This window comes from Carassius auratus, chromosome 36 (assembly GCF_003368295.1).
Source record: "Carassius auratus strain Wakin chromosome 36, ASM336829v1, whole genome shotgun sequence".
Classification (NCBI taxonomy): domain Eukaryota; kingdom Metazoa; phylum Chordata; class Actinopteri; order Cypriniformes; family Cyprinidae; genus Carassius; species Carassius auratus.
Window position 1 is genome coordinate 19,312,204 of NC_039278.1, and position 26,335 is coordinate 19,338,538.

The 26,335-nt window shown below is 36.3% G+C and overlaps 2 protein-coding genes across 3 annotated transcripts; one reads left to right on the forward strand and one right to left on the reverse strand.

Annotated features, from left to right (window-relative positions):
- Nucleotides 1–401: 401 nt before the first annotated feature.
- Nucleotides 402–9,851, forward strand: LOC113055544 (major facilitator superfamily domain-containing protein 4A). The gene is made up of 10 exons (XM_026221933.1): nt 402–723; nt 3,586–3,784; nt 4,725–4,961; nt 6,113–6,278; nt 6,451–6,566; nt 6,667–6,840; nt 8,325–8,472; nt 9,044–9,114; nt 9,205–9,325; nt 9,609–9,851. Exons 1-10 carry the CDS (start codon nt 488–490, stop codon nt 9,722–9,724), a joined length of 1,584 nt encoding a protein of 527 aa, XP_026077718.1. The 5' UTR covers nt 402–487; the 3' UTR covers nt 9,725–9,851.
- Nucleotides 9,852–14,359: 4,508 nt separating this feature from the next.
- On the reverse strand, nt 14,360–24,595 carry LOC113055545 (ETS domain-containing protein Elk-4-like). 2 transcript variants are annotated; one of them, XM_026221936.1, is made up of 6 exons: nt 23,877–24,595; nt 22,401–22,717; nt 20,535–21,242; nt 20,059–20,262; nt 18,563–18,679; nt 14,360–15,301 (listed from the first exon to the last, which is right to left on the reverse strand). In XM_026221936.1, the coding sequence occupies exons 2-6, from the start codon at nt 22,638–22,640 to the stop codon at nt 15,245–15,247; spliced, it is 1,326 nt and encodes a 441-aa protein (XP_026077721.1). In that variant the 5' UTR covers nt 22,641–22,717; nt 23,877–24,595; the 3' UTR covers nt 14,360–15,244. The 2 variants fall into 2 exon arrangements, with proteins under 2 accessions (XP_026077721.1, XP_026077720.1); XM_026221935.1 differs by having other exon boundaries at nt 14,360–16,455.
- Nucleotides 24,596–26,335: the final 1,740 nt, after the last annotated feature.

Genomic DNA, 26,335 nt, shown 5'->3' on the forward strand with positions numbered 1-26,335 from the left:
ACTGAATAATAATAAAAAAAAATTAAAAGGTAATTGTGACTTTTAATTTCACAATTCGGACTTTTTTTCTCGCAATTGCGAGTTTATATCTCGTAGGCCTATATCTGACTTTTTTTCTTGCGAGATAAACTCTAGAAATTGTTACTCTTTTCTAAATTCTAAAGGGGAATAAGTCAGAATTTGAGTTTATATCTCTCAATTGTGACTTTATAATTCGCAATTGCGATCTATTTCATAATTCTGTGAAAATGTTTATTTAATTGTAATATCGACCATAATTGTAGCCTATCAAAAGTTGCGCTGATAAAGATTCCAAACAGGTCGGTTTAGATTGAATCATTCAAAAGAACCGATTTGAATGAACAACTCGCTCGAGAATCAAACCGCTCTGATCACTCGACTCTCACTTTAGACGAGTCTTCTCTCGTGGCTATCATGAATTCCACTGCGTAAATGCTCAGGAAATACCTCAGAAACTTTCTCCAGCATGAAGCAGCTGCTCAATGAACGGATCTCCGCTTTATTCCGCAGTAACTGGCAGCAAACTCTCACATATTGGAGTGTGTTTTTTAGTTTTGGACTCTGCGTCGCTTTTCTGGGTCCGACCATCCTGGACCTGAGATGTCAGACTCTGTCCACGCTACAGGAGATCACTCTGGTCTTCTTCTCCCAACAGTTCTTGCTCTTTATTGGAAGCACCATTGGAGGATTCTTCAGTAAAACGTAAGTGATTCAAAACAGTAAGGTACTGAAAAAGAGGGCTTTTAAAGATTATTTATCTATCATGTCATTTTTTAGTTCTATCTAGTAATTTATTTATTTAGCCCTATACTGATATTAATGATAATTTTATATATCAGTAATTAAAATTTAATTCCTGATATAGTGATAATCGTTTTTGTTCATTAATATATAATAGAAATAGGTAACTGTTTACGTTTGTATCCTGGCATAGAAAAAAAACTGCCTCAAATATTGGCTATTCAGAGCAATGTTGATAATGTAAATATTGTGTATCACTCTGTTCATAGCTTCTTTTTGCTCACAATATAACATATTTGTTTGTTTGTTTTAAGATGAACAATTTATGTTTTACTTTCCTTAGACTTATTCAATCAATTTTTTATTTCTGATACAGTTGCCCGTAAAAGCTATTAAACAGCAAGTTTAGTTTTTGTTTTCCTTCTCCCAGAAATGTATCTTACACTTGCTCACGAGATAAAGCAATTTAAGTGTGTCCTACATTAGTTTTTAATCATCAGCCTTTAATCATCATAACACATATCATTATCTGATTTCTTAGGACTGATCGGTTTCTAACCCATCCGTGGCCTTTCTCTGCGTAAACCCTGTGGTGGTCATGTGCTCATTAAAGTTGTGCTGTCTCGCTTATCTGGGACGAGAGCCATAAGAGCACACACTGCCTTGCTGTTGTTTTGCATGACAGATAAAGTAATTTTATTTCATTTTTGTAAGTAGCTTCAAAAAGGTTTGGACCAACATTGGGTTATTTAAAGCGACTTCATGTTCAAGGAAGAACTGAGTGATTTTTATGGCAATTATCAAATATTTCCTCTGTGTAGTAAAACTGATATTCATATTATTTTACAGTTTGTTTTGCCGGTAACCCTTCATTTCGGAGACTATACCATGGAAAAGTACTATTAACAGAAAAACGGGCTTTCTCTGGCTTTAGTCATGTTTTAACCCTGAGGTCTTCTTTAATTGCTTTAATTTGGAAACTTGTGCTCTCAAGGTCACACTAGTCCTTTTGTTTTTCTCATTACAGATAATCGTATTACTTTGTGGATGTGGGTATGGTTCCCGTGTAAGAGATCTTTATCTCCGTTTAACATATTTAACCACATCTCATTCTCCATGTTTCCTTCATCTGTTCTGCTCTATTGGTTTTCCAGTTTGTGGCATGCAACCTAATGCTGCCTTCGTGTGCTAGTGCAAGTTTCCTGCTTGATAATTGTACCTCAAGTCATATTTAGATGATTTTTATGCCTGTGTTTCTAAGTTTGAGGGTGCCGAAAACCATTGCATGCTGCTGAGTTTTAGTTTGTTTTAGTTTTAGTGCTCTCTCTTGCCATTACAGTCTATTTATGTATATAAATAACAATTTAATGCATATTCTGTATATTTTACTCTGTGAAAACATCATTTATTTGATTGAAACTTGGTGAATGTATACAATAGTGTTAGTAATGTTTATATGGGTGTCAACAAATGAGAAACTACATTTTATTCAAAATCCATTGGATACTAAATATTTTCAATATATTTAGACTTTAATAAAAAATAGAAAGAATGTATGTTTCTTACAGGTTACAGGTTATGTGGCATACTTGGGTTTTATGGTATGCTAATAATAAAGCACTTTTATAAGTAAATATATAAAGTGCAGTGAAGTGAAGTGACGTGTGACCAAGTATGGTGAACCATACGCGGAAATTTAAACCACACAGTACAGTGTACACAAACACACACACACACACACACACACACACACACACACACACACTCCTCAGTCAAGGTTATTCACTCATTGGTTATTCACTCGTCTCTCCAACAATTGCAGTTTGACCTGAGACTCGAACCCGCGAGTCCGACTCTCAAACCATTAGGCCACGACTGCCCCCAATAAGATCGTATTATTCTAATACGTTATTATATTTATTGTCATATATAATAGTTAATGATATATATATTCATTATAAAACACTATTATAACAAGGTAATATTTATTTTATTCAAATATATGGGTCTGCATTTTCTACAGTGTATAATAAAAATACATATGTGATATTTCTTATTATATAATTAGCATCAAACAAACAATATAATTCAAATTCTCAGTGATTAACGGATTAAACGAAAGATATGCAGTAAGTATGTAAATGACCTTTGAACAAAACAAGAAGAAAGAAGCAGGAGTTTTTCTTCGTGTCTGTGGTGACTCGTCGATTCGTCGCTCTGTTGGGTACGTCTTGTGTGTTAACCGTGAACATACTCTGAGTATGGAACCAGCATACCTCAAGTAAGAAAGGTTTGGGTTTATCAACCAAGAGTTCAGGGTATGTGACAGTTAAGTTTACCTTGAACACTTGAACACGATAAACTCATAATTACAGAAGTGGGAAGTAGGATATTCAGAAATGGGATATTCAGTAGGAAATTCAGAAGTGGGAAGTAGGATATTTCTAATAGCATGTTAGAGAAGCATAGCACTGAAAGTAAGCAAGAGTCATGTATCCACTGGTATCATTTGTTATTAGTAGAAGCAGCATTTGATAAGCCATGTCAACAGAAATGAATTGGGCCAACGTGAAAATAAAGTCAGATATGTCCAGAAATTAAAATCTGCCTAAGGAGGCACCATCACAGCATTTTTCTTGTATATAACATATGACTACATGTGTTGAACCCTTAATAAATTTAGAGAAATGCATTGTATTTTTTCCAGCCATTTTAAGGCCCTGAGCTGTATTCTGAACGTGCTGTCATCTAGTACTATATTATTTTAATCTGTTTTTTCTTAATGTCTCATTAACTAAACCACATCTCATTTGTTTCTCTTAGGCTTGTGAGTTCTTTGTCAGCGTTGGCTGTATCTAGCCTCACCATCTCTGTGGTTTTTGCCATCATCCCACTATGCCATAAGCTGCTCGTGTTGGCCTTTGCCATGGCGGTATCTGGTCTCGCCATGGGCATCATTGACACCATCTCTAACCTACAGCTGGTCAAGATCTACCAGAAAGACTCCACAGTTTTCCTGCAGGTCAGTATCTGGTCAGTAACTTCCAAAAAATACATTTTTAACCATTAAATTGTATGATTATAGGCTCAAAGCGTTTTTCTGAAAGACTGTGGCAGAAATATGCTATTCTGTTGCATCTACCCACCCCTTGAAACCGGTTTGACTCTCTTTGGAACACAAGAAGAGTTTTTAAGAACTAATACAGTACTGTACCAGTCAAAAGAAAGGGGAAAGAAGTTGCATTTATTTAATCAAAAATACAATACAAATTGTAATATTATCTAACAATCTACACACAATATTCTGTAATATTTAAAATGTCTTAGCTTACAGTTATTATTATGTTGTTTTTATATTTATTATTTTATATTACCATGTAGTGTTTTGTAACACGTAGCACGGAAAATGACCAGTGTCCCATGCTACACTGTTTTGTTCTCATTGAATACGTGTTTCACTCATTAATGCTCATTAAGTTATTAAGTAAATCTCATTATATCGCAATTAATGATTACTTTAAGCAAGTCAACATTGCTGGTGTTTAGTCATATTTTTGGGGAGGAGAGAAACCAAGGAAAAATTAAGAAGGGACTCTATAGGGACATGTCCCTACCAGTATCCAGCAACTACTAAATTGTCCCTGGGAATAATTTGACCAATCAATAAAATATATTTTACCATTGTAGTTATTTTTAAGACGCATCTGAAATAGTCCATAGCATTTATATTACCTGAGAAGTTAAAGAAATACACTAGAAAACTGCGCTTTCAAAGACACGAATTGTGCAAAGTAAGAGCAAATAAGGGAGCAGAAGTGTTTGAAACATACTCAAACAATTCCTGAAAACATCCAATTTATAAAGTTGCTCTAAAAACTTTTGCTTCGTAACAATCTTGTCTTAGAAAAAGAACATCATTGCTGATTCTCCTTCTCATCTCGGATGTCTTTGCTCTCTTCTAGGCCCTTCACTTCTTTGTGGGTCTCGGGGCATTAGTGAGTCCCCTCATCGCTGACCCCTTCCTGTCTGAGACCAGCTGTGTGATTGGGAACAGCAGCACCAATGCTACATCATTAAGGCATCTGAGGAACAAGCTCGCAGGAAGACATGTGCACAACGTGTCCAGTGTCCACCTCCACACCGACGGAGAGGTGGTGACCAATGTTTCCTATGCATTCTGGATCATGGCTGTCGCCAATGTAAGATCCATCTGTTTTGAGTTTGTATTGAGTTTTAAGAGTGGCATGCCATCAGAACACTACTGTAGCATGATGTTGAAGTTGTGTACATTAGTGTGCATATACAGGTGCTGCTCATATAATTAGAATATCATCAAAAAGTTGATTTATTTCACTAATTCCATTCAAAAAGAGAAACTTGTATATTATATTCATTCATTACACACAGACTGCGTCCAGGTTGCTCTGATAGTGGCCTTCAGCTCTTCTGCATTCTTGGGTCTGGCATATCACATCTTCCTTTTCACAATACCCAATACATTTTCTATGGGGGTTAAGGTCAGGTGAGTTTGGTGGCCAATTAAGAAAAGGGATACCATGGTCCTTAAACCAGATACTGGTAGCTTTGGCAATTCTATTTAAAGATACCAGCAAAAGTATCATGATTCATGCTAAACTTTTAAGCAGAACAACTGTTTTCAACATTGATAGTAATAAGTAATGTTTTTTGAGCAGCACATTATAATGACTTCTGACAGATCAAGTGACACTGAAGACTGGAGTAATGATGCTGAAAATTCAGCTTTACATCACAGGAATAAATTACATTTTAAAATACATTCAAATAGATAACAGTTATTTTAAATTGTAATAATATATTGAAATATTTAATCAAATAAATGAAGCCTTGGTGACCTCAAGAGACTTTTTATCAAAAAATAAATAAATACCCCGGTAAGAATAAATTATTATATAATTATTATAATGTTTCATGTTAGAGCTAAAATGCTGCAAAATTATAGAACTGAATAAACATTCATAATATTTGTTTTTGTTTTTATTTGAATAAAAAAAAAATGAAATACCAGACAGAAATGGTTGCATCTTAGTGTTGATGCAAACAATTCCTGAACTGTTGTTCAGAACTTTCTGATCATCAATGATTCTGATCTGACAGAGATGAATCGGAAGTTTCATTTAGCATTTTTTATTTTTAATAGTCAAATACATTTACACTACTAAATACTGCTCTCTTAGGTTATATAGTTTCAATCAAGTCTTCTTTACAATAGTTTTAAGAATGCTTTTCAAACTGGTTCAACTGTTCAAAAGAATAATTTCTTTACGAATCAACCTGTCTTCATACATACATAACTCTGTCTTCTCTGTAGCTTCCCGTTCCCATCACGATACTAATCCTCATGTATCGTGAGAGACTGTTCGTGTGCGGCTCAGACCCCAGTCGACGTTTACTAGATGGAGACGTGCTAGCGATGAAAACCTGGGGAGCCACAGGTCTGACCGAAGACGCTGGACATCAGAAAGACACTTCCAGAAGTAAGATCCCATGCACTTCTGCAACACTGACACTGATGAAATGATTAGCATGTGGGATCAGAACACAAACACAGTTGGTGTTGAAGCACAAGTCAGAAATAACATGGTGTCAGATGTGCATAGAAGCCAGAAAGGATGTTTCTGTAATCTACTTGCTCTTCTGTCTCTGCAGGCCATAAAGGCTTGTTCGGCTGCTGTCTCTTTGGCAACACGCACAGCTTTCCGCTGTCTTTCTTTGGGATCCATATCCTCGGGGGTCTGGTGCTCTTCTTTTCTGACGGTATAGTGGTAAGCAGGATTAGCACTTCACAGCCGTTTCAGCTCTGTTATTTAACACTATTAGCTTAATTACTTGAACTCATGTATTATTTAATCTCACACACCTCAGGGCTCATACACAGGCTTTGTGTACACCTACGCAGTGGAGCCCCCTATGAATCTACCTCACAAGACCGCCGGATACTTGAGCTGCGTCTTCTGGGCGGCGATCACTGCAGGCCGACTGTCAGCCATACCTCTGTCCTACAGATTTAAACCTGTCCGCTTGCTCATCGTTAGTCAGGTATGATTCTTCCTTTTGGTTTTAAAACCAATTTTATGGAAATTATGTACAAAAAGAGAAAGAGAAATGTTGTTGTTGATTCAGAAGTCTATGCAAATGTTATTAAGCATATTATTTAGTTTTTAATAATAATGCTTATTTGCCGCTTAATACTTTTTGTGGAATCCATGATTCTTTTTTTCAGGATGTCTTTACTGTCTTTTTGGTCTTTTTAACGCATCCTTGCTGAATGAAAGTAATCATAATATCATAATATCAAACTTAGGGGAATGGTAGTATATCATGATTTCTACCAAAAAAAAAAAAAAAAAAAAAAAAAAAAAATATATATATATATATATATATATATAAACTTAAGGTAAAGGTTTTAGTAACCTAGGCCAAAACTCACATACATATAATACATTAATACATTTTTTTTTATTGTGAAAATAAACAGAAATTAATTTTCATAATAAATAAGAAAGTAAAAATGTTTTAATGTAATAAAAAAAATATTTATAGTATTTAAGTATATATTTATTTTTATTCAATTGTTGAATAATTATTTTATATATTGCCGTATTTTTCGGACTATAAGTCGCACTTAAGTATAAGTTGCATCAGTCCAAAAATACGTCATGAAGAGAAAAAAAAAACATATATAAGTCGCACTGGACTATAAGTTGCATTTATTTAGAACCAAGAACCGAGAGAAAACATTACCATCTACAGCCGCGAGAGGGCGCTCTATGTCTTCAGTGTAGACTACAGGAGCAGTGAGCAGCATTAGAGCGCCCTCTCGCGGCTGGAGAATGTTTCTCTTAGTTAATTTCTCTTGGTTCAAGTTCAATTAATTTTGATAAATAAGTCACACCTGACTATAAGTCGCAGGACCAGCCGAACTATGAAAAAAAGTGAGACTTGTAGTCCGGAAAATACGGTATTTATTTATTTTATTTTCCATTTTGCTCATAAATACACAGTACCATGATAAAAAAGAAATGTCATGGCAATCTTCATTTCACTCTTATGGGATGATCTGTGAAACTTGTTTGATGTAGGGCACATTTACACAACAACAGTATACTCAAAACGGAAAGGTTTTTCCTTGTGAACAAATCGACTCAGTGGAGTCTGTCAGTCCATTACAAACTCTCTCTCGAGTCAGGTGTACAATACATGTGGTTTGCACCAAAAAAGGTGCGTCACCCACAATGCACCAAGGACAACTTTGGACAGGAACAAACATCCTTGTTCTGCCTCTGCCTCTGCTCTGCTCTGCTCTGCGCTGTCCATTCACCAGGCAGGACTTCTGTTTATCTGGGGTGACTAAGGCTCCTTTCTTATTACACACTTTTATTTGCATCAAACATTTATGACATCAGGCATCTTATTTCCCCCTTTGTTGTGCAGATAAAGCAGGGGTGTTCACCTCAAATAACAAAGGTTTCGTAGACGGTGCGTGTCCAAATGCAATTCCTCTCCTTTCTGTTCTCTTGTAGGTGGGTGTGATAGTCACACTTCTTCTGCTGCTAATCGTCTCCAACAGTAGTGTGTTCCTCTTCATCGGCACCTGCTGTCTCGGCCTATTTATAAGCAGTATCTTCCCCTGCATGCTAGCATTCACTGAAGACATCCTGGAGTACAAAGGTATTGCGGCAGATGGACCGCAGCTGTCTCCAGCATCGTTAAAGAGAAAGTATTTCCAAATCAATGGCTAATTACTGAACACCTTCTGTATGCCGCAGATATGGGGGTGGGTTAAGGTAGACTGATTAAAAAATGTCATTATCTATAAAAATAACCCTATCATTAGAGTCCCTACAGGTCTAGATGGGAATTAAACTGGTTATTTAATTTAACTGTACCGGATATTGAAATGCATATGAATCCTGCACTTCTATATATATATAGCATTTTATAGTCAATGAGAAACTGAGTTGATCTGAATGACTCTGTATGTGTATATTTAGAGACGGCTGTATGTGCTTATGTATAGATACACAAGTATGTTTATTGAGGTGTATATGTATATTATATGTGGGTGTATGCATATATGCATGATCACATTGATTACAGTGTCATTAGTTATTTGCTGGCATGGGGATTGTTCTCTAGAATGTGAAAAGCTTAAAATAAAATATACAAAAAAAAAATAAAAAAATAAAAAAATAAAAATAAACCGAGCAACCGAGTTGACTGTGTTGTGTTTCCTTTCTAGGTTGTGCCACCACAGTCATGGTGACCAGTGCAGGGATGGGTGAGATGTTACTCCAGGTGCTTGTGGGTTTGGTAAGTCGTCTTCTTTGGGATTTTGCATTGCTAGTGCGGTTATGGTCTAACTTTTTGTAATTGCTGATTTGCGTCTCTTTCCTCCCTCAGGTGATGCACAATCAAGGTAGCTTCAGTTTCCTGTTGTGTGGAATGATCTTCGGCTGCCTGGGATTCGCCGCCTTCATTCTGCTGTTCTTCGTCCAGCAAAGTCACAAAAAATTAATGGAAGGTGCGTCGACTCTCTCAATTTATATTGTTAAAGCTGGCTTTTTCTAATGCATTCGGTTGATTCTTTTATTAAAAACAACTTACATTGAGCTCAAAATATACATTTGTGTGTTCAATTGAGAATCAAACCTCTGACCTCTGCATTCTGAGTGCCAAGCTCTACCAGCTGAATAAAACTAGCCTTGTCCTTTTAGCTAAAACTAATACTAATTGGCTGCTCAAATAACACTTCTTCATTAATTTGTGAGATGCGTGACTTTCTAACATCTAGGATTTTTATGCAGCTTTACCTGGTGACTCCCCTGCTGAAAGACTTGAGGAAAACGGGATCAAGACCTGTTCTGGTGCCGTGCTGAACTCATGGGACACGTCAGAGCAGAAAACATCCCTCGATCCGTAACAATGGAGAACAGAGATGAAAATATGAGAGGAGCAAAGAGACAATGTTGTCATTGACTCAGGGACATCAAGGATCAAATATATCCTTGGATAATCTTACAAATCAAAGACGATCAACAGAGCTGAAAAAAAAAAAGGTCATGAAGTGTTAAGTTTATTTTTGTATTAAAATATTTTTGATGAATGATCTTGTGCACAAATGTCCCAATTTAACCAGTTACAGTGGCTGCAATGGATGTGTGCAATACAGTAAGTTTTAAAGAAAGTGTTTTTTATTGGATGGTTTTTTATTTTATTTCAAAAAGATGGTGTTTATTTTTTGAAACCCGCTGACCAATCAGCATTGGAATATCAGTGGGTTTTATTGGATCAAAATAATAGCATAAAAATAGTATATATTATTATGTTTTTGAATATGTAAAAGCCCTGTGATGTTTTCTTTGAATGCATCTGAATTGGACTGGGTTCATGCTTTGTGTTACTTTTGTTCTTCACAGCCTCGTTCAAACACTACTGGGCTGGCTATCCGTCTTATTCACAAATCAGTTGCTAATTAATTCTCTGCCAGGGCCGATGTGCTCATAGAACATTTGTGGTGAAGTGATTAAGGTCAGAAAAGGACCTTAAAAAGTTTCCTTGTATTGTGTTGTACAGCTTCAGGTCTGATGGTTCAGTGACCTGGTGATCCTGATCGCTGGAGGTTGCGCTGTCAGCGTATTTCTCTCGGCCTGGGGAAAATCCTATTTGTTTTTCTGGTTTATGCAGGTGTCAGACATGCTAACGTTATCACATGCTGCATAAATTAGGTCAGCTTTCTGCTGCTGTATTTGATGAAGACACAGAAGCCAAACGAGTTACTGTTTTTCTTTTTTTTTTTATAGAAATATTCCTTCCCTTCCAACATCCAGAGATTAGTACAACAGGTACGCCAATGAACAGATTCGTAAACATTTGAACTACTTGAGACAATCTGAAAATACATTTGCACAAAAATATTTAAAACATTTGATGTCAATATTGTACCATAACAGTAGAATTTATCACACTTTTGATTATCATCATCATCCCTTTTCCACAAAAAATAAAATAAAATCTAATTTACTCATGAAAAACAAAATACTGTTCAAAATGCAGTGCAGTCATGTCAACATTTAGAGGATGAGAAGATCTTATGTATCTTAAAATTGTAATATTTGCACTTTCCAAGAATAGGGTACAAAATAGCAATTTATTAACTTCCGAAGCATATTTAAGAAACAAAATATATTAATATTCAAGATATTATGATATATAAAATGTTAGTCTTCTACTGTATATGGAGTTCCTGAAGAAGAAGGAAAAATATCTTATCTGTTTTAAAGTCTGAATATGGGTTAAAAGCCTGATTTGTAATTTTTTGTTGTGTGTTTTCATGCAATAAATACACTAATGGGTAACAAACAGGGTTGCGAAAAAATTTATGTTTTACTCCGCAGAGAATAGTTTTCCAAATTTTTTTGTTGTAAACATATTTCTCAAATATGGAATGGTTAATAATACAGTTAACATTAAAATGTGTGCAAATTTACAAAATGGAATGACATTATATAACTTCATGTTCTGTTAGCTATAAGAAAGAGCTCACATGATGCCACTTTCTGGGTGGACAAATTTTAGGGGAACTTGCTATTTTTGGGGGGAAATTATGGAATAGGCAGGTTGCAGACAAAAGAAGAACAGCTAAATAGAATGCAGATAAAAACATATAATCTAGAATTAACTGAATATCCATTATTTTTCATGTGAGAAAATATTTTAACATTTTTAATAGTTCTCGCTAAAGACTGATTTGTATGGAAGCCTGTTCCTGCCACTGAATAAAGAATAATAATAATAAAAAAAAAAAGGTAATTTGACTCTCACAAATTTTCATAATGTGAGTTTACATATCGCGATTCCGACTTCTGTCTCAGAATTGTGAGAAGAGAAAAATTAAATACAATTGGAAGAGGACTGCCATTTTATACCCTATTCGTAAAAAGTACAATTTTTGTAAAATATAGTGCTTTCTGACATTTTGGAATTAAAAATCTCAGTTAAGAGAAAATGCTTATAGTAGGTGCCAGAAAGTCTAAAAATTCATTACAAAATCTCTTTGCAGCAAAAAGTTTAAATGCATAGTTTACAAATGCTGATCCAAAACCCAAATTTGAGTGCTTGAGGTGGTGGAGTCACTAATAATAAGCTGAGACTTACAGTTTTACAACAGATTCAAAAAAATACAAAGTGCCTTTAAAGAGACAAAATGAGGGGAGAGAGAAAAAGAGAGAAGTTAAGTGCTTGAGACTCGCATTAAAATACAACAGATGTTCAGTATGGCTACAATAGTTAAATGTGTTATGGGAAAAACCAAACTCAAACAAACAGAAGAAACATTACATCATTGCTTAACAGCTAAACATTTATAACAAACCCATTTTATCAGTTACAGGGAGAAGTTAGAATTTTCATAGAAACAAAACAAATGACTATTTAATGAAAAACTAAATCTACTAAGTGGGTAAGAGAGCATTTAACAAAAATAACGGAAACAGGTTAAAAAACAATTCACATAGCACACTGCACAAATCCATTATTCAAATTGTAAAAGGCATTAAGCAACTCAATATTCCCTCGATGAGAAGGCAACTGCACGTGCAGTGCTCACGATACAGGCAAGAGCAATCAAACACAGTCTGAATTCTGCGGGAATGCAAATGAACAACAACAGCACAACGCTAGTGACATCCCATCACATCTTACTCTATGTGCAATGACACATTTGAACTTATGTACTTAAAAGAATATTTGAACCCACCCACCCCCCAAAAAATTATATGAATTTCTTTCTTCCATGAAAAAAAAAAAAAAGAAATTCAAAAGGTCCAAGCTGCTCTTTTCCATACAATGAAAGCAGATGATTTACAGGCCCAAAAAGAGCATAAAAGCACCATAAACTCAATTTATAGTGTTACATGAAAAGTAGTTCATAGTTCAAATCTTGGGTAAAAAATGTCAGTCTGTTCCTTCCACAAACCATCTGTATGGTTTCAGAAAAGCACAAAGCGTACTTATGAATGAATTGCTTTTATGTATGGAAAAGACATTCAGCAAAACATCTCATTTTTGTCATGCAGGTATGAAATAATGTTAGCTGTTTACACACTTGTTGCACTACAACATCAGCTATTAAATGGAATAAAACGTCCCCATGCAGACTGACAATATTAACCCAACAGTACTAGAAAGTATGAGTAAACGATTTCATTTGATCCGTTTTCTACTGGATCTGAATTTAGATTCTAGCTTGTATTATCTATGTTTATGATATTATGCTGAAGGAATGTTCTAGGTTAAATACAACTTCAACCTGTATTAAAGATCTTCAAACGAGAACAATCCTTTAAATAGCTGAAGTTTTAGGTTTTTTTTTTGGTAGCAAAGGACAAAACATATCCTTTCTGAATAGAAACAATTAACTGTTGCCTATTTTTAATTTTACTGGCAAAAGACAACAGGACTAAAGGGCACCATGTCATTAGTATGGATGTGAAAGAACCGTTTCTTCTACTCAGATCCGTTTGGTGGATATGAACATAGAGCTCTGTGAAAGGATAAGGACTGTGGGTAATCATACAATACCTGAGAGCTGAATTTGAGATGCTGTTTTTATATACATACACGTTTTTTTTTTTTTTATCCCTTTCTATTTTTATCATTGCACTTTAAGAGAGACACTAACAGAGCTCCGTTTCTGCAACATGAATGTCAGCAGTTAAGCCTTGTTCCAGTTTTGCATCCAATGCATGTCAGCTATAAATCATGGCTTGTTGAGTTTAGGACTCCTAGAGGTAGGGTTTTATGTTGTGCAACCTTGTTTTAACCTGGTTTAAACAAGACAAAACAACGATACTGCACTGACATCAAAGAGTGGCAGCAGAATTTGGTTCAGACATTTAGCAATCTTTGATAGTGGCGTGCAATATTCAATTCTCTTGCAGAATACAAAGTCCACTGGCCCCTAAAAGAATTCCAGACCTTGTTCTGGGTATTCTCTATAGTATAATGCCTGATCAGAGACACTACTTTACACTTTGTGGTAAATAAATCACTTAATCTTTTAAGAAACACTACCATGCAAAAGTTTGGGGTCAGAAAATCTTATTTAATGTTTCTGAAGAAAGTCTCTTATTCTAATCAATGTTGCATTTATTTGACCAAAAAAAATAAATACATTGAAATTACAATTTAAAATAAATATGTTCTGTTTTAATATGTTTTAAAATGCAATTTATTCCTGTGATACAAAGCTAAACTTCCAGTACCATTACTCCACCCTTCAATGTCACATGATTCTTCAGAAATCATTCTGATTTGTAAATATAATATAATTCCAATATAATATTTGTTATTACTATCAATGCTGAAAACAGTTAAATATTTGTTTGGAATACATTTTTTATTTCTTCGAAATTCTATCATGACTAAAAGATCAAAAGAACAGCATTTATTTGAAATAGAAATAATTTGTAACATTATAAATATTTTTTTCACATTTTCGATCAAATGCATCCTTGAGGAGTAAAAGTATTAATATAAAAAAAAACAAAAAAAAAAACAAAAAAAAAAACTTACTGACCCCAAACTTTTAAATGATAATGTAACTTTGTATTTACCATAATGCAGTTATATTGGAAATAAATTTGATGCTTACAAAACACATGCCAGTTCTGAGTGAGCATAAACGGAGAAAAATATGTGTTATAATCTACCAGCAGGTGTTAACTGGACCATGCTAACCAGCCAAACCAGCTACAACAAGGACAGACACTTCTGACTGGGCATTACAAACAGCTTTGCCTTGTTGTCGAGGTAGATTGTATTGTGCGGGGGGATTGAATCTTGCACAACACTGGGAAAGCTGACAAATGCAGGAATGGTTTTGAGTATTTGGCCTGGACTCTACAGACAGCAATCCAGTTACGGTACACATCCAACTGATCTCCACCAATCCGACCATCCTAATGGTGGGATGAGGCTTTAAGCACTTAGCCGGTGCCATTCCATTCCATTTTATGCTGTCTAGGCTCCATCAGCTTAATGGTGAATCTGCAGTCTATTGGAAGTCCTTGGGTTTTTCCACTCAACTGAAATCATTCCTAATGGCTTCCAGTCTTTTAGAGAAGGGAAATGGTTTCGAGGAGTAGATCTGCATGATAAGCATGGCTGCAGTGGCATATCTGGTGGTGTTACGGTAATGGTTCAATGGCGTTGGGGCGTGTGTGGAAACACGCTTCATTAGATAGTCGCCATCAAGCATTGGAACGAGGATGAAAGATTGAGCCTCTCAAAAATGTGCATCATGGTCAAAGCACCAGCAAGGTTCCTGGCTTCCTGATTGTTAGCCTCTATATTCATTAAGAGATGGTTCACCCAAAAATGAATGAAATATCTAAAACTTTGTTTCTTCTGTTCAACACAAAATATGTATGTGGTGTGAAGGTCAGCTGGGTTCAGTGTTCTTTTGTTGACTTCCATTGCATGGATATTCTCCAAATGACTGCGTTCCTCAGAAAAAATAGAAAGACATGCAGAATTTTCATATTTGATGAGCTATACAAAATAAACTTGACTTCTGCTGACTCTGATCACAATCATTACATAAAGCGATTGTGTTCATGTGGCTCTTGAACATTAAAAATGTTGTCAGGAACGTTTTTGAGGGTTGCACCAACTAGCTTTACTAGGTGATGCACTGAATTGTAGATGTAGACATAATAGAATGAAAATTGGCATGTACACAACTGCGTCCCAGAGTAGCTGGGTGACATTAGTTTTGAAAAATAAGCCAACTAGTTCACTACTCCTTATCTGCATGGCTAGTAAACATGAAAAGGCGCAAAAGCCCTAGTAAGTGCAGCTTGTTTTCATCCAAGTGCTGTTTGTAGGGTTATTGTGACAGAACACTTGAAATACATGGCAGTAAGTGCAGCATGAAGAAAGATAGAAGGTAAAACGGCGGTCACCTTTATCAAAATCACAAGGCAAAGGGGCGGTTTAGCTTAGCAAGGCAGGTTTGTTTGAGGACTTCCCAAACAAAAGGCAAAAATGAGTCGAACTTGTTGGATTATGTACAAAATTATCTCTCTTTATCCAATGCTATACAAACACATGGTGCCGACGTCATGTGAGAATCTCTTCTGTGTCTGATCGAAGTCCACAAGACTCCACAAGAAGCAAAACACAAGGAAATTCAATCAGGATCCTAATCAAATGATCAAGCGATGGCTGTTTTACGATAAGCTCGCATATTGGCAGCTGTGCAGATCAACAGCCATCTGCTTTAGTCTCACTACAGCCAATCCCTGAAGAGCAGTGCATTAAAAACAGAAACAAGATTTACAGTGTCCTGCAGACACTATATGGCTTGATATACATCCGTATGGACATCAAAAAGGTTCAAGGGTCAAACGGATGCTCTTGACGCTTAAACGCTGGTCACAAATCTTCGTTACCTCAAGGATGTCAGATCAGGTGAACAGAATGAGGTTGATCTGTTTATCAATCAAAAACATGAGGCAAAGATGAAGTGTGCCGGTCTTTCTCCCTCTCTTATGTCTTCTGTGGGTCGGGAGAGAGAGGGCCGGGCGTGTTGGTGCCGTCTAAATTATACACGGGAACAGAGAACTGCGTGGAACTCAGGACAGAAGGAAACTGATAAAATAAAAAAAAAGAAACAGAATGAAAAAAAACTGAAAGCATCCGTTCTGGGACATTGTTATTTTAATGGGGTCATATGATGCGATTTCAATTTTTCTTTTCTCTTTGGAATGTTACAAGCTATTGTTACATGAAGATGATCTGTAAAGTTGCAAAGACTAAAGTCTCAAATCCTAAGAGATATTCTTTATCAAAGTTAAGATTCTGCCACGCCACCCCTTAAACGGCTCATTCAAATACACCCGCACATCTCTATGTCACTATGTGGAAATATTTGCGCAAAGAAAGAAGCCGTGGTTTCAGAAACTACAGTTAGTGTTGAAGCAGTCATGTCAGGGAGATGCTGTGTGCATCGAGGCAGAACCAAAAGCACTTTATCTGGCCTTCCGAAAGTAGATGCATTTAAGAATCTTTAAGATTACTTACAACAGAAGGAATTTTATGGATGACTATTTCGTGAACCTAATAGAGGAGGTACTTCTGACTTTGCTACGACAATCTGGCGCTTCTGGATCAGCAACTGTAAGTATGTTTTGATATTAGTTTAAGTATTTGCTACTGAATGGTCAAATGCTGAGTTTAGCGCATTGAGTGTGGTGTGTGTGTGTGTGAGTGAGACACAGAGCGTGTGTGTGTGTGTGTGTGTGTGTGTGTGAGAGAGAGAGAGAGATGGTCACACAGTGGAGTCAGCTGTTTTAACCGTCCGTGGCTTGTGTACTGCAAACACATAGGAGTTTCACCACTGTGTCTGTCTCGTGACTCTGTTCCTCTTTCGGGCATGAACTGATGGTTAAACTAAGGACATTATTAACTGTCCTTACATTTATTTTGAAAGATGAAGCTCACGATTATGGAAAGGGGCATTACATTTCCGACGAGTGCTTGCGGTGTTCAGCCAATCACAATGCACTAGGTCAGTTGGCCAATCAGAGCAGAATCCGCTTGTCGGAAGGAGGGACTTTGTAGAAAACGATGCGTTTGAGAGAGGCGGGGCATAGAGGACCTACGATAATGTACAGGATTTGAAAAATAATGTGTTTTTTGAACATTAAAGCATGTCAACATATTCTGTTGACCTTTAAAAAGCATCATATGACCCCTTTAATGTAAACAAATCAATGTGTCTAAAGGTGTTTTCACCTGTGTTATTATCAATAATTAATAATAAAACTATTAAAATTGTTTTTGTTAATTGAAATAAAGGTAATATTAAATGAAAAACTTAAGAGAAAATTTAATGAGAATTAAATAAAGTTTGTTAAATGAAATTAAATAAAGCTAAACAGAAATATATATAAACAAAAAAGCATATAACAAAGTTACTAAAACTTAAGATGTAATTAAACAAAACAAAAAAATTATGATAAATACTATAATAATAATAATAAAATATAAACAGTACTTATATAAAACAAGTTTTCAGACTTTCACACCAAATGATTCTGCTGCGAATATTTTAAGTTGATAAGAAAGATGCCGTCAATTAAATCATCCATTAATATCCAATAATTAATAACCAATAACTATACCAAATAATAAAATATATTTTAATAGCAACTTTAAAGCAATGATTATAATAAATATTATAATTAAAATATTGAAATGTTTTTTTTTATATAAATAATATATTTAGTTATAAAAACAAATTTCACTACAAGATAAATAAATAAAATTACTATTACTAAAATCACTATTACTATTACTACTATCAGATCACATAAGTAAGGCCCCCAAGGCTTGAAAAACACACTTTTGTAATTCTCTGATGTTTCCTGCTTTTCCAGGCCTGTGGGAATCCTAAACAATTCTTTGAATCCCAAACAACTTTCTGAACCGACTCAAAACCTTGCTGAAAGAGATCACTCCCATTATTTTTAACAGCATCGTATCGAGTTGCTTATGATTTTTGTCTTGCTCAATTCAGTGGAAATGTGGGCTAGTATGAGCACAAGCACCATACTGAGTGAAAAATAATTTCTGTGATCCTCACAGATGACGTGATTTGAATCCAAATAATAACATGCGATTGTAATCTTAAGTGGAATCAAATGTGGGTTTAGACCCAGGCCATCAGCTTAGTAAATCATTTGAAGTGACTCACCTGGAAGAGGGTGTGTGTGCCCTGTCTCCGGGCGGGACTGAGGGGTGCCACCGGACTGAGTGTGCTCCAGAAATGGATATTGGACAGAAGTGGACTGGGTGTGAGCAGCAGGGGAGTCTGCAACAAATGTGAACTTTTTCAGTTTTGCTCAAAGTGAATCTCTTTCCAGCTTACATTCATTAAAGATGCCTTCCAAAATACTTGTGAGCATCACACCACAAAGCATTTGCAGGAGGTATAACCCTGAAATATAAATGTTTAATTAAAAGTGGCTTAATGAGACTTTAAGAAGCAATAAGAATTAATCACAGGCCAAGGGTGCTGCATTCCCCCCAAAACCATAAATAATAGATTTGAATTATAGTATATTTCATCTTTCATCGCACTGAAGAGACAGCAGGAGGTTGATCCTCTGGAGTGCTCATAAATGCAAAGATTGTGAAGTCTTAACGAGGTGATCCATCAAAGTAGCATCCAGCTAAACCTCACCATATGATGACGAACATGTAACAGCCAATGAGTGTCTCCAAGGCACATCATCACCAGTTTAAGAGGTGCACTACTGCCCTCTAGAGTCTTCAAATTACATCAATGCAACCAAATTACCAAAGGGACTTCAACTGACTTCATCATATTCCCGTTCAGGACTACCACACATTCTAAGAATAAAAAAAAGATATGTTGGTTGTAAAATTATAATTTTCTTTTAAACGTCACACTCTCAGAGACACTGATTATTTTTATCATCATTGGTATTTTTTTTTCTTTTTTGTATTTTTACAACAGCCTGCTTACATTTGCAAGCATATTATGCATGCATATAAAACAGGTTCACAAGCTATTTTGACATAAAAGTTGCAAATATTAAAAAAATATATTTCTGAATTAAATGCATTAGAATACATTCAAGTATCTCTATGCAAATTTCAAATGCCAATAATGTTAAAAAAAGGTCCAATCACAGCTTGCAGTTAACAAAAATCACTTATTTTTCTTTCTCCTAGACTATCCTATTTATGCTTTGCTTGCTGACTTTTGTCTGCAAAATAATTAATAATTTTGAACCGATGGAAACTCTGAACACAAAATCTTAAAGAGACAGTTCACCCAAAAATGAAAACTCTGAGATCGTTTACTAACCCTCTAATTGTTCCAAACCTGTATGAGTTTCTTTCTTCTGTTGAACAGAAGAGATTACATTTTGAAGAATGTTAGTGACCAAACAGTTGACGCTAGCCTATGGATAACAATACAAAAGAAATTAGTTTACCAACATTCTTTAAAATTAATTTATCATTTTTGGGTGATTATGTGTGGAACAAGCATTGAATACATGAAGCGGCAGCAGTAAATAACTGCACAAGAGGATACCATACGCCTCTAGTGAGACGGACAGAAAATGTGACCCAGACACAAATCTGCTGACGGTCTAATGATTCTAACAAATCAATGACAGCATTGTACATGTGTAATGTGGAGGTCAGGAGGGGACTGACCTGCAGGAAGGCTGGGGTGAGAGAAGCCGTAGGGAGAGATGGGCTGGACAGATTGAAAGGACTGAGGTCAGAGCTGGTCACCACCAGCGTCGGCATCAACTCAAGGCCTTTGGGTTTCTTCGACTTTCCACTGAGACTGCGGGGTGGAGATTCAGACATCTCAAACACTGCTACAGAGTCCTTGAAAACAGAGATGGGCTGGTCCTGACAGATCATGAAAGGAAGACAAAGATGGACATGTTACTATGTTTGCGAGGTTCAATACATTGTAGAATTTGAACAGGATAAAGGTGGGCATTATTCTACATTCAGAAAACAATAGAAAAAAAAGTAAATGTGGAGTTTAAAAGGCCTCAACGCTGCTAGCTTATCTTCTAGGATTTAAAACACCACCTTCCTTCCAATATCATGTATATTTGATTGTATTTTCCCAGTGGAAGTACTGAAGAAGAGGGCATCAGCACTAAGTGTCATACCTGCAGCTGTAACTCTGAGGGCTGTGAGGAGAGGGACTCGATTTCACTGTCAATCACCAGCTCCTGGGAATCCGTCATCGGTGAAGAGGAGGGCGACTTGGAATGAGGGAGCGGTGATGGAGAGACTCTTGAGAGCGGGAAGCCCGTCATGGCATTCTCCGAGGTGGGATTCTCCACAAACGCACACACTACATGTGAGACGGCCGTCTGTTTGGCTTCAGGTTCTGCCGGAGCGGGCGGTGGGGCTTGGGTGGGCTGTGCCGGAAGTTCAGGCTTCTCTATAACAGACGGAGTGCCCTGTCTGTTCTGTGGCATGGTCCCAAATTTAATGACGGTGGGTGGCTGGGGTGACTCCTGGGTGGCCTTTTTCTCCATTAGCTTTTCTCCTGGATTTTCAATCTTAATGGATTTAAAAAGTTGCGTTCCTGACTGCAGAGAGTTCAAAGTGAAGGAAGAATACAAGCCTGAGTGGATATAATCATTCCGGCTGGACGATTTGGACTGAGCCGGTGTTCCTGCACCTCGGTCTGGGATGGCTTTGTCGTCTTTATCCCTGGAGATGTTTGCAGGTTTGTCAGAGAGAGGCAGAGGTCCGTTTGAGCCGCCGTCTGCACCCTCCGTTCTGGCTATGACTTCTCCTTTTAGGATATCAGGGTACGACACGAAACGATACACAAACTTCTGCCCATTTACTTTTTTGATGATGTTCTGCAAGGAAGAAAATTTGAGAAAATTCATGTTTATTTTAGCTGACTTTCTCCTACATAAAACTAAAAATATCTATGCAATCACCCAAAGAAATCAACTAAAATGCCTTGCATGTACATTTTTAAAATCCAGTCTGTTGCGTTCCTCTATGCTCGCTCGCTCTCAGAAAATTACATGCAATTAAGTAAATGAACCCATGTTAAGAGACCAGGAAGAATGCAGAAAACAATACCTCTTGCCCTGTGGTGCCAAGATGAGGCTTAAAAAGCTACTGCACTAAAACCTCAAACACGTGGTTCCCACTCGAGAATAAACTCCTGGCAGAGCCATTACTTCCTTACTGCACTAACAGGGTCAGTGACCCTTCTGCTTCAGTTCAGACTCAGAGTGACTTGATTGTGTGTTTAGAACAACAAAACTATGGAGGAGTGTGGGGGTGCTGAGAGGACTGAAAGCTAGCAATTATAATACACATCGATTTAAATATACGAGCACAACAGTATTCATCGGGAAAAATCAGAAAAGCCTGAAAGATTAGTTCATCCAATAATAAAAAATAAATTATCTATAATTATTTTATAATTTATAGTTTTTATATGATATTATATTTCTATATAACTCAATATAATACATTTATTTAGATTTTTTTTTATAATTAAATTCTAATTAATATTTGCATATTGTGTAAAAGAGTTTAGCAGAACATTCACACTTGTATGATTCTCCTCCAAGCTACATGATGACAAAAAAACTGCATAAAATGGTATAAACGTTGTATAAACAGTTTTCATGTTAATAAATTAACTAATAAAAGGTAAACAAATTAAATGTGTTCTATTTTGCATGATAAAAAAAATCACTAATGTCAGCTGATAAACAATACTGTTCTTATATAAGGCAAGGATCATGGAAGGCATCACTATTTAGGAAAACTGCCAAAACTGGGAGCCTGCTCCACATACAAATGTGTCAAACAGCTTTAAAAGACTTACAGAATTACATAATAACCTTTATAATGGTATTTTGACTAACTCATCCATGGCTTATACATTCATCAAAATGCAGGAAAGTAAGTTGCAATGGTTTGGACACACATGAGGGTGAGTGAATGAGATGCTGCTGGCTCCTGAGATGTTCCAGATGCTTGACAAAACACACCTTGTCATAGTAGTAACGCAGAGCCCGGCTAAGTTTGTCGTAGTTCATGCTGGGTTTGTTCTTGCGAACGCCCCATAATCTGGCCACCTCTTCCGCTTGCAACAGTTTGAACTCTCCATCCTCGTTGGTCCAGCAGATCAGCCGGTCATTGCTGGGATCCAGCAACAGCTGCAGCAGGAACTGCCACAGGGTCACTGAGCTGTCCATGTCCTTCTCTATCTGCAGACGTGGGGTAAACATTACCTGACGGGATCCTGTTCGGTCTCACAGCCTGACCGACACGTCACGCCATATTCCGGCTAATATCACGACAGAGGCTGAAATTAAAATCAAGATACAATTCCATCAATTAGATGAGTGCATATACATGCCATTGCCGGACACAACCACCATCAACCACGTATGTTTATCATTTACTTTTTAAGAAACGTAGATCGACCTTTCTTGAATTCATAAAAACATGGTAAATACACACACACACACAATCTTATAAACCAAATGGTACTGGACAGTGTAATCCTGGCAATGCATAGAGTGCAGGACGTGTGTGTGTGTGTGTGTGTGTAAGAAGCTTAAATTAAAAATAAATCTGCCTTGACTCATCCGATATCCAGCTGGTAGTTGCCAAAGAGAGCGAAAAAAGTCTCCCACATACAATCTGACAGAACCAAACACACAAATATAGAGACAACAGACAGACGAGACATGACAGCTTTCCTCAGACTGTAGGAGACCACGTCTGGGAATTTCAAACTACACAAGTTCAGGACAAAATGAACATAGATATCATCAGGAATTAAATATAGCTCAAAATTGTGGCCTGTTGCATGATGACAGTGATTGCATACTGTAAATGTGAAACTTGTGCATCTTTAATTTAATGGCTACAATTTGATGTATATTTTGTTAATGCATATTTTTTTTCTCTCCAATTATTAAAGATCTAAATGACCCTTAATTACACTTTAAGTACAAAACAAGGTAATGAAGCACGTTAATAATAAATAAATAACTGTACAAATAAATCTGAATGGTTTTGATTGTAGTTCTCATCTCATGACAAATTTCATCCATATAGAATATATAAATCGTTTAAATTAAGCTAAACATTGAAACTACACATATACCTTTGTTTTGAACTTTAAATTCAAAAACCAAAGGCTGGCAAAACTGTGATAATAAATCCTAAATGTATATTCAAGCATTTAATATCACCTAAAACTTTATGTATTGTGGATTGCTGTAACGTATGCAAACCTCCACGTCAACTCGACCACATTTAACTGTCCAAACTGGTCAAAGTACATCATTTATCATTCGTTTTACTTTTCAAATTCCTCTACAATACTTATAAAGTTAACAAATTATAACATGATTGAAAATATAATCGGACGTCCAAAAATGATAAGCTACAACCTGTTGTAGTATATAATAAGATTCGCTCGTTAGCATCGAGCTAATGTCTGTCAAACTCACCTGAGAAGCGTTTAGCTCTCCAGAATCGGTCCTGAAAGAGTTTTTCGACGGATTAATAACAAAAATAAAAAATAAAACAAAAAATGCTGACTGTTTTCTTGGACGTTTACATCGTGTAAAATTATTTGTTGGTCAGCTAGCATAGCATGCTAGTCCGCCAGCTAACGGAGTGTTAGCGAATTCTAGACTCATTAAACATGAGCTGATAGTAATTCGACTAACGTTATTTAAAGCGGTTTTCCGCCTTATTTACGTTACAGTGTAAAAGAAAAAAAAACTGGCAGAGAAGGAGGAAAGGAAACGCTAAAGTATCTGCACATCACGTAACGTACTCATATTTTTAGCTGCAACCACAATAACACAAAACAGGAAGCAACAAGCCCACCAGATTAAATACTTATAACTCCAACAGCGAGCAATAAAACTCCACAACAAAGGCTCGGATTTTATGCATCTATAAAACAGTGAGGTCCCTCCAGTTTGAATCGCGTTAATATCCTCCAGATGTAAATTCAGCATGAGAAATGCAGGGTAGCCAGTGAAGTGCATTGAAAGCATGTACAGTAAGAAAGAATCAGCCCTCACATTCTGTTGCTTGTCAGCCTGAAACAAAGATAGACACAGTTTTTGATTTATCCAACCGTATTATATCGTTTACTCGGATGTTATATGTTGCACAGAGTAAATACAGCTGGATAAAACAAAAACTGTGTCTGTCTTCAAATCAGGGTGCAAAGCAACAAAATGTGATTATTTTAAAGGGGGCTGTTTCTTTTCTATATGCACTGTAGATAATCTCAAGATGGACTGTCTCATTTCACCTATGACCACAATAAAGTGATTTAACCTATCAATACATATAAAATACTATTTGAGTGAAAATAAACTCTTATTTAACATCCATTCAATTCGACTTCACTTGATATTTAGATTAATGACACAAAGATGATAGATAGATAGATAAAGGTTATTAAAAAATGGCAAGCGCAGAAGAACAAGTGTGTCATAAAATATAATATTTTCCTTACCAAAAACATGTGGGATCACTTGTTAACAACACATATACACATGTAAACACCCTCTTCTGATGCAATTGGATTGAAATTTACCACACCTTCCGACACCGATGTCATTTATTTATAACTTTGTCTCATTCGTACTTATTTGCCTTGTGCGTAGGAAAGAGTGGCAGATTAAAAGTGTAATTTTAGTCTTGTGCCAGTTCCAGCCACCGCACCTTCCAAACTGCGGGGAAAAAACATGGGAAATAAGTGCAGGCACAAACCCAGCATTCCTACAAGATCAGTGACTGATGCTTTTACTAGAAGGTTTCTGTGGATGATTCTTTACAGTTATTCTCCAGAAAAGAGTGCTAATGGCAACAATAAGCCTTTATCCAGAAAAGAAAATCATGGGAAACATAAAAAGCATAATCACTTCTTTACAAACAATTTTCCATAAAACACCAAGGTTTTTTGTTTTTCTTTAAAGAAATGTTCATCTGTGACTTGGATTCATTCTTTCAGGTGTTTACAAAAAATGTATATCATGGAAAAGTAAAAAAAATAAATAAAAATAAAAACTTTCTCATATTCTAGATTCACTGCACACAAACTGAAATATTTCAAGAGTTTTTTTTTTTTTTTTTTAATTCTGATGGTTACGACTTACAGCTTAGGAAAATAAAAAATCATTATCTAAAAAAATGTAATATTTCATTTTGAGCTTGATTAGTTTGATTAATTTTGAGTATAAATACTGGGATTCTCTTGGGCTAGTTTAGAACATGCAAGCACAATTATGGGAAAGACTGCTTAACTTGACAGTTGTCCAGAAGACAATCAACCCCCTCCACAAGGAGGGTAAGCCACAGAAGGTCACTGCTGAAAGGGTTGGCTGTTCACAGAGTGCTGTATTGAAATACATTCATAGAAAGTTGACTGGAAGGAAAAATTGTGGTAGGTAGGAAAAGGTGCACAAGCAACAGGGATGACCACAGCCTTGGGAAGATGGTCAGGAAAAGTTGATTCAAGGGTGGACTGAAGTCAGAGTCAGCGCATCAAGAGTCACCACACTCAGACGTCTTCAGGAAAAGAGCTACTGCTGTTAAATCCACAGAACCAAGCCACTCCTGAACCAGAAAAAACATCAAAAGCATTTCACCTGGGGTAAGGAGAAAAAGAACTGGACTGTTGCTCAGTGGTCCACAGTCCTCTTTTCAGAAGAAAGTAAATTTAGCATTTCATTTGGAAATCAAGGTCTGGAGTCTGGAGGAAGACTGGAGAGGCACAGAATCCAAAGTCCAGTGTGAAGTTTCTGAAGTCAGAGATGATTTGGGTGCTGTGACGTCTGCTGGTGGTGCTCCATTGTGTTTTATCAAGTCCAAAGTCAATTTATCCATCTACCAGGAGATTTTGGAGCACTTTATGCTTTCATCTGCTGACATTTTTTATAGCGAT

Bases quoted from the DNA above. Each gene is read 5' to 3' on its own strand.
- LOC113055544 (XM_026221933.1), top strand. From the start codon at position 488: ATGAAGCAGCTGCTCAATGAACGGATCTCCGCTTTATTCCGCAGTAAC. The intron at 8,473-9,043 runs GTATTGCGGCAG...TTTCCTTTCTAG, and splicing joins AGACATCCTGGAGTACAAAG to GTTGTGCCACCACAGTCATG. The intron at 9,115-9,204 runs GTAAGTCGTCTT...TTCCTCCCTCAG, and splicing joins TCCAGGTGCTTGTGGGTTTG to GTGATGCACAATCAAGGTAG.
- LOC113055545 (XM_026221935.1), bottom strand. From the start codon at position 22,640: ATGTTTACCCCACGTCTGCAGATAGAGAAGGACATGGACAGCTCAGTG. The intron at 21,243-22,400 runs GTGTGTTTTGTC...TCTTCCTTGCAG, and splicing joins TGCGTTACTACTATGACAAG to AACATCATCAAAAAAGTAAA. The intron at 16,456-18,562 runs GTGAGTCACTTC...TTATTTTATCAG, and splicing joins GCACACACACCCTCTTCCAG to TTTCCTTCTGTCCTGAGTTC.